Below are 11,518 nucleotides of genomic sequence, written 5' to 3'. Positions count from 1 at the left end.
TCGTCCCAAGACAAGTTCGAGCGAACCTAACTTTATCTTTTACCCTTCATGTCCTAACTATTATGACGCTTTTTGTTTTTTGAGATTCACATAAGCTATATAAATTTTAATCAATATTTTTTTTCATCATATTGACATAAGAATTACAACTTATATAATACCTTTCATATAATTTTTTAAAAATCAAAATTTTTAATTTTTAAATATTTAATGGATGTAATCCAATTTAGCTTCAAAATGACTCTGGGGAAGTGAAAAATACCACAAAACTTGAGGTGGAGGGAAGAAAACATTACTTGGTTCAAGAATTAAATTGGACTTGCATCATTGTGAATCTAGTGATATCTGAGTAAAATTCATATAATGGGTTGACTAAATAGAGACATTGGCTACAGTTTAAGATATCAAGTATTTCAGTAGAACATGGACTATAAGATTCAAAGTTGAGATATTAATAACTTTTTTTGCCCTTTCAAACTTCCCACGTAAATACATAGGACTTCTTGTTTTTGTTTTTCTAATGGGTACTAAAGAACACATTAATTACTACAACTTGCAGAACGACAACTTGCTAGCGAGCTAGTCAGGGCCTTCTTTAACCTTCTTTGGTTATGAACATCAACAACAATTTAAGCCTCTTTCCTAATCAAAGCTAATCATCATCACTAAGTTGTCTTGAAAGGCTTGTAAATTTTAAGATCAGATACGACACCAGCAAAAGAACCAGCAGCTGCAGCAATTGAGATGATAAGGCAAGCAACACTGAGGATTTGAAGACCAAGCCATTTTCTGCTCCATTTTGGTATCTTCTTTTGCACAATGTACATTTCCACTGGATAATAAACAGTCAGAGGCCAAAATCCAAATGCTCCAAGGATTCCAACAATATCGTTGAAGAATGGCAGTAACATAGAGATGATCGTAGTGATGATGACAAAAATCGTCCTCCAAACTAACCGGAAAAGGTTGAGGTTGTAGGTTTTATAGCCTGGGATCGGGACACTAATATCCTTGGTGATAAATTTACTATCAGGGTACCATTCTGCTGCTGTTTTTTCGATGAAGGCGAAAAGGGGTTGGCAGTAAACCTGGTATGCACCTACAAGGTGAACGACGATGGCTATGTTTGCTATATCAACTAGCCAATAAGGGTTGTAGAATCCAAAACCAGTTAGTAAGTTTGAAGGAGCAAGGTCTCCAAATGCTGCATAGCCAAAGCAGCCACATAGCATGTAGAAAACTGTTGTTACTGCTACACTAATTAGAGTTGCATTTTTCATTGTCTTAGCTTCTGATGGTGGGGATTTGAGCGTATCCTGTATTATTTGGATATTAATAACACATCAAATTAATCGCGACAATTAAAAGATCATGCTCCGACAAGAAAAGAGAACTGATAAAGGCACTGTATTGTTACCTGAATCTCAATAAGGATGAGGGAGTAAGAATAGGCAAAAGCAATGTCTCCAAGTGCTTGGAAAGTTTGCCAAACCTTTGTCATTTCAGTCACAGTGCTAATTCCAGTTAGACTTCCTCCAATTTTTCCAGTTTCTTTAGATCAAAAGGGTACCGGAAAAAGAAAAGTTAAGCAGAACAGTACCTTGAATATGAATAAAGTTAGAAGCAATGTTGCTTGAACCCTCCAAAAATGTTGTTGAATCTGTGTCAAATCCTTCAAAAATGGATTGTTATTGGAGGATCTGACACACAACTGACTCAAATGACAGTATTTTTGAAGAGTCCGAGATACTACGAAATTTTTGAACAAACCTGCCACTTGAGCAACGCCTAAGCCTAGACCAATAGCAGAGTAAGTGAAGGACATAACAGCAGCAACAATTGAGAGCCACCAAATTTGATCAAAATTTGGGATTTGTGAGAAGATGATTTCTATTACTCCAAACATGATCATGTATGGAGTGCTTGGTACTATACAAGGTGCTTTTTCACCATGTTTATGAAAACAATTCGACCTTTTAACAGCCCTGTTCCATTTTACACAAAAAGTAATATCAAAGAAAAAGATTAACTCAATATCCACCCAAGTTTCTGCTATTTTTGGTGTTCAAAGAAGGGCCAGACCATTAGGTCTTACCCCGTATTTGTGCAAGAGGCTGTTTCCGCAGCTTGAAACACAACAACTTTAAAGGCCAAGACAAATGATATAGAAAATACCTTTAAGAAAGTCGATAACAACACTTACATCATGCTAATAGAAGAAGCAATTGTGTATCCAATAGCAACTCCAAACAGATTCGCATATTGAATCCATCCACAAATCTTGACTTGGAGGCCACCTGAAAACATTTTTAACAAATACCCAAAAATGAGTAAGTCAAAAAAAGAAAATTACTCCTTCACTATACAGTATATCTTAATTTTATCATATAGTTAGCAAATTGTCTTGTATTTATCATTGTTCTTAACAGCCGCGGTGCTCCAAATTTAAAGTTAGACAGAAATACGAGACAATTTGTAAAGTATAAATAACATAAATACCAAACTTTTTTGAAGTAATTACACTCTATTCCACTTTTTTAATTACTTTATTCTCATATATACATAGCATTCTGTGTATATATTTAGGGAGTTGGATTTTTTGTAATATTCAAAACATAAGTTGTGTATTTATGTAATTTTTAGATTTGTAAACGATAAGGGTATGACTGACCCGACATGTTGCAAATGGTAAAATTAAATTATTTCGTATATTAGAATAATAGAATCTAAATGTGGATTTCTTGCACACAAAAGAATTATAGAAATATACCAAGATTGGCTTGGACAGCATCCATGTAAGTGTAGTTTCTCTTGCCGGCAACAGGGTCACCGGAGCGGTAACAATCGGAAAGAAGAGCAGAGGTGTAATAAGTAACAAAAGAGAACAAGAACATAACAATAGGACCAGCTACCCAACCAAGTTGAGCTACTGCCCAAGCCAAAGACAAAACTCCTGAACCAATCACTGCTGTTATGATATGAGCACTTGCTGTCCAAACACTCCCTGTAAAATTTCCAACAAAAAAAATCACAAGAAAAGAATCTCCAAAATTCAAGAATTGATCCAATGGGGCTATGAAATTAAGAAAAAAATGTTACCGGTTCTTTTGAGACGGCCATCATCGTCAAAGCACTTGGACTCATTGACATTGACGGAAACATCGAATGCTTGGTGCTTTGATGCAACATTGTTAGAATCTTCCATCTTTAGCAGAAGTCAAAGGGAAAAAAATCCAAAAAAAAAAAACATATAAAAGGATGAGTTTTTTTGTTGTCCTACTGTAGTAATGTCCTATTTAAGAAAAATAAATGCCTACATAGACCGATGCAGAAAACTAAAAGCAGTAACTCAGTTATGAAAGCTAGTGCTTTCTGTGTTAAATGGACCACACTAGATCCTTCTAACTCAGATTGAACTGAAGAAGAGAATGCAATAACTACAACGCTACCAAGTGCTTTAGAGAGTATAAATAGTAGTTTCTGTTGCCCAACTTTATGCATCTTACATAAGCACAACTTGTCAAACTAGGCCTCATTTATTTCGGTCATCATGCTATATAATATCCTAAGGAAATCTGATTCACACATCTCAATTATCTCCCCCGTAAGAAAATAGGGATGGAGCTAGAAGTTTTGATGATTACTCAATTTTGATTAATTATTTTTTTTTAGTTACATAACTTTATTTTATTTTTTAAAAGCTGTTTAAATTTTGATATTTGATTTTCATATTATTTAATTTTATTTTATTTTTTAAAAGTCACTCAATCCAACAAGTTAGTTTTCATGGGACATTATTTTTAAAATATAATTTTCAGTACCTATTTAATAGTGCGATGAGTATACAAATAGTTTAAAATTTAAATTTATATATTTTACTTTTGAATCCTCAGTCAATTGTTTTATTCTTATTTTCTCGATTTCTTAAATTTCTTTTGTTTTTCTTCTTATTCTTCCATAATCAAATTTAATATAACATTATCTTAAGTAGAATATTTAATTATCTTACAAGATATAGTCAAATTTGCATTTCTTATAAGTGATTATACCATTTTATCTTAGCAATTCTATAATATTTATTTTATTTTTCTCTCACGTTATTTTTTTATTAATAAGCTATTATTTTATATTTTAAATATAATTTTAGAAATATAAGCGAGATATAGTCAAAGAAACTAAGATGAAAAGTTACTCAAATTATTTGATCTTTTATGTATATATAAGAATTACTAAAACAAAAACCTTTATAATATGTTAAGATTCAACGTCGATAACTTTTAAGAAATATATAGCATTATCTTTTACTAGTATATAATTTTCCTCCCTCTAAAGGAAAGAGACAAGAAAAATATAGTAAAGCACGTGATAATTAAAATGTGAAAAGAAAGAAATACAAGGTTGACAATAGGGTGTGCATCAGTCGGTTCGATTCGGTTTTATATATTATCGATTTGATTTATCAATTTTTGATTTTTAAATATGTTAAACTAATAATCAAATCAATAAGATATTTTTTATCGATTTTCGATTTCTTGGTTTTTAGTTCTTAACGATAGTAACTAATATGAAAAAAATCGAATCTTAGTTGCAACCAAAAATCCTACATAATGTGTTTTAATTTATAAGAATCTTCAAGTTTGAATTAAATGTTGTTAGGAGAAATTAAGAGTTTGTAAAATTGAAATAATAGGTTTGTTATTGGTAGAAATTAAAAAGAAATTAAGAAAAATATATAATAAGTCATAAATATATATATTCTTATTGGGTTATCGGTTTACCCAATAACTCAATAAGAAAAAATCAAATCGAACCAATAACCAAATAACTTTTTCTTATAAAATCATTAACAAATCGTTAACCCAATAACCCAATAACAATAAATCAATAACATTTTTATCAATTCAATTAATCGGTTGATTCGATTTTTACACATCCCTAATTGACAACTCCAAAAATAGCAATTGGACCCCACTCACTTGCGACTAGCTTGACTCCCCATGACTTCAAGAGATGACTCGTATGTTATTTGTAATCATAAGTCATATTTAATTAAATGATCTTATCTCCTCATCAAGTGTGACATTAGAGTAATTACACATGTCTTCATGGAATATAGTAACAGTGAAATTTTAAAAGAAAATATAATTAATATCTTTTTGATTTTTTAAATAAATGGTGATACCTTATATAAAATTTTCCGAATTGAAATTACATATAAAAAACATTAGAGGTAGTAATAAAATAGCATAATCAATCAAGATTGAAATACAATAATACCACAAAAGATTAAAAAAAAAAAAAGGCATGATGAAAAAACCATATATTTTTTTCGTTGACAAGGAATCCGGCAATTGTTATTCTTAAGGTGAGATTACTTTATGAGATTACCTCCTCAACAAACTCAATTACGAGTTGAGTTGAAAAGCTACATATTCTTAATTTTATTATATTTCATTTTCTTTTCTCCATCTTACTTTTGTTGTACTTATTTAGTTTTGGTAGGGAAATAGGAGGCAGAGGGGAAGGCAGTTGAGTGTTTAACTAGTTCTGTATTTATTGTGGATATGATTTAATTAACGTTGTAACAATAAGGTAGCCAGACTAGCTAGCAAACGGTTACGTCTTCATTTGATGAGTTATTGCAATTTTTGTCTTTTGTGAGAACACATCCTCTTCATTGCTTTCTTTCTAAGCTATATATAGAGAGAAAGATATGTATCAGAATAAATTTTATTATTTTTTTTCATTCTTTGTCTTTTGTTTTTGTCTTTTAATTTTTTAAAAATAGATAAAGAGATTATCAAAAGATTCGTTCGAATCTGACCCAACATGAATTTTTAGCTAAAATGATTTTTAGGGAGATAGAGAAAGATACAAAACTTTATTATTTATATTTTAATTCCAAATTATATACCTAAGAGAAAAAGAAATTCGTTTAATTTTTCTAATTTCACGAAAGGAAGAACTCACTCTTGGTGATAAAGCTTCTTAATTAATTGGTTATGTTTGTTCTTAATCAAATCATAGAATCAAATATACCTCTACTATTACTAAAGTTATCAAACATACTCCTTATTTTAATATTTTTGCACGTTGACAAGTTAAGAGTCATGTGGCGTAATATTTTGGATGAGATGGTTGTCACATGTCATGCCACCTTAGCATTCAATTTTTCTTTCTTTTTTATTTTAACTTTTTCTCATCAACTTTTATTAATATAAAAAATAAAATAAAATATGAAATAAATCAATTTGATGACTACAACTTTAGAATTATAATCTCGAAATGACTTTGTATATTGACTAGATCCCTTCGTCATACCTCAAAAATTGAAATAGAAATTTTATAAGGAAAATAGTCATGAACTGAGATACATAAATTAATTTTTAATAAAAATTCATGAAGTGCAACACAAAAATTGTTATGAATGAAAAATATTTGAGAAAAAAAAGAAGTAAAAACAAAGGAAAGTTGTGCACAACAGCCGCCCAACTATTCCTTTTCCGATAGGCTTCCCCAACTGCACCATCACAGTTCCACTACTCACCACCGTGTCTTTCTCTCTCACCTCCGTCGTTTCTCTCAAACTTCATCGGAGAAGTCATCTCCGGTGAACGAAACAACAACAAACAAAACCCCACTGTTGCTATTTTCTTTCTCCCTTCATTATCTTTTTCATTTTTCAAATCAACTCATTTCTAGAAATAAGTGAGCTAGCTTCTTCTGGATGTTTTTCGATTTGAACATTTATATTTATTAATTTTGTTATAGTTCCTAAATTTTCAAGCTCACACAATTGAGCTCACGGTGCTAAAGATTTGATTTTGATAAGCTTATCTCAATTTTCTTGAAAACTTCAGGCATAAATTGAATTTTGTATTTTGATATCAAGAAATTAGAATTTGATCTAGACAAGGGCTATATACCATTAATTTTTTTTTTTGAATATTTTTAATTTTCTTTTTGAAATTAACGATATTAAATATATTAATAAAAATTGAAGGAAAAAAATTTAAATGGAAAATGAGAGAAAAATTGAATGTTAGGTGGCATGCCACATGGCATCCACCTCGTTAAAAACATTACGCCACATAGCTCTTAACTTGTCAAAGTGAAAAAATATTAAAATAAGAAGTATGTTTGACAACTTTGCTAATAGCAGAGGTATATTTGATTCTATAATTTGACTAGAGACAAATATAACTAATTAATCAAAGTAGAAAGGTATTTTTGACCCTTCGTCCGAACTTAATTTTATTGTTTAAAGAATAAAACAATTTAATGCTAGTATAATTTATAGACCAGGTCCACAGTAATTCAAATCATGCATGCATCACAAGAATTATACATGTTTTTCCAAGTTAATTTTTTAAATTGTCACTGAATTTGAGCAAATATCTCACTAAAATAACTTTTTAAAGAAAAATATGATCATTAAACTATGTATATTTTTTTAAAAAATAAGGTGTAATTGATTTAATTACACGATTTTGACATGACATACAATATAAATAACAAGTTAATACTATTAAATCAAATAAATCGAAACATAAAATATAAAATAAATTCCAAATTCAACAAAACAAAAACATAATGTTCTTATATCAAATTTCAATATAACATAAAAATAAGTTTCACCATAACCTAAGTAAATATAATTCAAAAGAAAGGAAAATATAAGTCTATAATCTCATTCTATAATGAAGTTCTACTTTCAAACACTAAAATAATAATGCACCCATACGTTAAACGAAGAAAATAAGAAATAAAAGGTTGAAAATGATAGGAAAAGAGGTGAAAGATAAATCATGTAAAAATAAAAATAAAAATTTTCAGAAAGTAAAAATAAAAAAGAAATTAAAATAATAGAAACAAAACATAAATTAAAAAGAAATAAATTTAAAAAAAAAGAAAAAAAAAAGAGATAAACAGGTAACTTTGTAATTTTATCATATAATTCCATTCAGTTCTCAACATATACTTGAGAATAGGACGGTGAAGTTACATCAATTTTTTTTATGGCTTTCCAAACAAGTCCTTAACAATTTCTTAACATTACCTTGTTTTAGAAAGAGACTCTTAAACTTGTCTTTGAAATTTCACTTAAATCTCTCAACTCAGACTTGTACCTATTAAACACTTCTACCCCTCTGAATTTAAACTATTTAGACATTTCTTGGATAATCAACTATAAATTTAAAGTGTGTGAATTACACTAGCGATGATGTGACAGTTTGACAAATAAAATAATGACACATGTCTGTATGAGTATAAAAATTATTTTAAAATATATTAAAATAAGAAAAAGAAATGAAAATTATTTTAAATTAAAAAAAATCCTTCTTCACTCTTCTTCTCCGATTGTGGCAATTCTTTTATCTCTATTTTCGATCAAAAATTGTCGGAGCTTCGTAATGAGATTCGACCAAATTCTGGTGAGATTTGAGGTAAAATAACCAGTGGATGTTGTTCGTAACCCTTGGTTCTACCTTCCCTAATAATTCGAGCTCAAATGGAGGTGAAAAATATCGGTCAACCTCTGTTGACTGTCAATGTCGAAGCTCCAACGTGTTTACGATGGCGGACCAATGCCAGGAGAGGCACCTGCCCAGCGCGAGTCCACTCCACCAAAAAATCTCTAATTTTAGTGAACCAATCTCCATAAATTTGAATTTGAATGCAGCGCCACCAGATACGATTTTCAGCTATGGCACCACCACCGCGTCTGCTTAAGTTTGGATATTGAAAATTCACACATGGAGTTTGGCAAAAACGTGTTGGTCCTTCTTCTGATTGAAAATGGGTGATGCAAGTTGAACTTTTCAAAAAATAATCCCAAAATTAATGTTGAAGAAAAATTAAATAATAATAATAACAATTCTACTAATTCCAAGAATAATTGTGGAGAAATAATTAAAGGTATAAGTATTAGAAGTGAAATGGATGAAGAAGAAAGAATTGCAAACACCAAATCGATCAAGAAATAGAGTGACGAAGATGACAACAAAGGGTGGGGGCGGGCTTGCTTCTTTTTATTAATAAATTATTATTTATTTAGTAAATTTTTCAGAAAAATAAAATATTATTTGAAATTCATTCACGACTTGCCATATGGGTAAAAAAGGTCAAAGTTGATCAAATTTCGGGTGGGTTAGGGGTCTGATAGGTACAGATCTGAGTTGAGGGATTTAAATGAAATTTCGAGACAAGTTTAAGAGGTTATCGATGACTTAAGCCTAGAAAAATATACACAGTTCAATCCGCATATTTTTCTAAAAAAAAATTACTTTAGTGGGATATTTACTCAAGTTCAATGACAATTTTGAAAATCAACTTTGATTTCCCAGTGTACCCTCTACTCCCTCTGATTTAATATAAATGAATTATTGGAGTGTGCTACATTCTAAGAAAAATATTTTAAAACATTAATTAAAAGGCAATTTATCAAAATTACTTTTTGCTCAATTTCTTTTTAAAAGTAAAGTTAATCACTATTTGGGATTTAAATAAGTTGAAATCCCGTTAAAAAGAAGGGGTAGTTTAATTTCTTTTAAAAATAATTAATACATTCTTGGATTTTGAAAACTTTTTATTTATTTTGGATCATAAAAAGTGTCCGTTATGCGTTGTTATCGAACTAGAGAAAATATAGCTGTATTTATAACCTGATCAAATTAATTTGTAAGTATTTTTGACTACTCTATAAGTTGGTAAATATTTCAAATTATAAGTCAAAAATAATCAAAAGTCAGATGATGCTCAACTGATGGTTCTTGATTAGCTTATAAGCACGTCTAACATGACCAAGTTTTTTGTTATTTTACTCTTGATTTTTTTTTAATTCTCAAAATACCCTTCATAAAATAAAATTCTGAGACTCCTCTTTAACTCGTATTTATCGTTCCATCTTTTCTTTAAAAAAGTACTTTTAAATTTATACTTTGTGCTTAAAAATAAGGGTATTTTAATTGTTTTAACAAAAAAAACCCAACTAATCAAATACTTTTTTACAAAATACATTTTTTTTGTTTATTTTAAATTTCAACACTTATATCCAAATACATAACTTTTAATTTATAAAATTAGTTTCAAAAACTAAAATACTTGTAAACACTTGAAATTTATTTGTCATGTACAATCAACTAACCCAAACAAATTTTAAATTTAAATTTTGAATTCTTTAAATGAATCGACAATTAAATTGAAAAGTAGTCTGATTCTTCACAATGAAAATTGAGGAGAAAGAAGAATAAAAGACCTGGTATTTTACCTTCATTTGTAATTTTGTATCTTTCCTCCTTTAGAATATGTTCCTAAATTGGCGGGCAAAATGCAAATATTGCACAAACAAAAGAAGGTAGGGAGTGATTACGCGTGTGTGGCTCACTTAATTTTAGCAGTGTCTTGACAAATATATACTAGTTGGAACAATGTATTAAAATAATATTTTGAATTTCTCTTTAAAACAGAACCTTTGAAATCAAAAAGTGGGACTAAGATAAAATTCTCCGCACTTATTGCTTCAATTCATGATCATCCATTGTTGCTGACGGGGAATTAACTTCTTTTAATAGATATTATTCCCATAAATAATTGAAGCCAAAGAGTATATTATATGAATACATTCTGTTTTGCAAATTGAGAACCTACCAATTTTATTAGTTAGTCAAACGTCTCTTTATAATAGTTGATCTTATGGAATAATTAGTAGTTAGAAGAAATGGTGCTTCCTCTCTCCCCTTCTCTAATGGGAAAGAACAGAAACGACACTTCAAATTAAACTATTTTCATTAAAATGGCCATTAAATTTAAATTTCACTTTCTAGCCATTTCAATTTACTGGCTTGTTTTATAACGTTTCTACACACCTTTTATATAGTTTCTATACAAATCTTATGCATATAAATATTCTATACGAAAATTATACAATTTTGATACACAATTTATACAATAATTGTACATATTTTCTTACACGTTTTATACAAAAATTATATAATTTTCATACACTTTCTTTATATTTTAATATATATTTTATACATATACATATTTGATAGAACTATACAATTTCTATACATATATCTTATATAGCTACATATTCTATTTAACAATTATATCTCTTTTATATAATTTAATTATTATTTCTAAACAATAAAAAAATCAGAATATTTGATCAGTTAAAAAATTATAGCAAAAAAAAAAATGAAATATTTTTAAAAAGGCCGAATTGCCCAAGTTGAATACTGTATCAGTATTGTATATAAACTATATCAGTATTGTATATGGACTGTATATGGACTACATAGGCCAAAATGACCCAAATTAGGAAATTACTATAAAGAGAAAATAGTATATCCGACTGGCCACTTTATGAAAAATTTTCAAACTTGGGTTATTTGTTTTAAAAAGTGGTATAGAGTGTCCTTTTCCTTCTCTTAATCACAAATACAAGATTCAATTACTATTAATGGGCGAACGCTAATATATGTATTAGTTTTAGTTCTACCTTTAATGATAATGA

At 29.1% G+C, this 11,518-nt stretch overlaps 1 protein-coding gene across 3 annotated transcripts; it reads right to left on the bottom strand.

Annotated features, from left to right (window-relative positions):
- Positions 1–443: 443 nt before the first annotated feature.
- On the bottom strand, positions 444–10,366 carry LOC107867801 (amino acid permease 3). 3 transcript variants are annotated; one of them, XM_016714229.2, is made up of 7 exons: positions 10,271–10,366; positions 3,100–3,205; positions 2,771–3,004; positions 2,204–2,297; positions 1,771–1,985; positions 1,418–1,551; positions 444–1,316 (listed from the first exon to the last, which is right to left on the bottom strand). In XM_016714229.2, exons 1-7 carry the CDS (start codon positions 10,274–10,276, stop codon positions 666–668), a joined length of 1,440 nt encoding a protein of 479 aa, XP_016569715.1. In that variant the 5' UTR covers positions 10,277–10,366; the 3' UTR covers positions 444–665. The 3 variants fall into 3 exon arrangements, with proteins under 3 accessions (XP_016569715.1, XP_016569714.1, XP_016569713.1); XM_016714228.2 differs by lacking the exon at positions 10,271–10,366 and adding an exon at positions 3,507–3,612; XM_016714227.2 differs by lacking the exon at positions 10,271–10,366 and adding an exon at positions 3,450–3,571.
- Between the last annotated feature and the right edge of the window lie 1,152 nt (positions 10,367–11,518).

The sequence above is a fragment of the Capsicum annuum genome, chromosome 4 (genome assembly GCF_002878395.1).
Source record: "Capsicum annuum cultivar UCD-10X-F1 chromosome 4, UCD10Xv1.1, whole genome shotgun sequence".
NCBI lineage: Eukaryota > Viridiplantae > Streptophyta > Magnoliopsida > Solanales > Solanaceae > Capsicum > Capsicum annuum.
The sequence above is the reverse complement of the archived record's forward strand: the minus strand, read 5'-3'. Positions and strand labels throughout refer to the sequence as shown.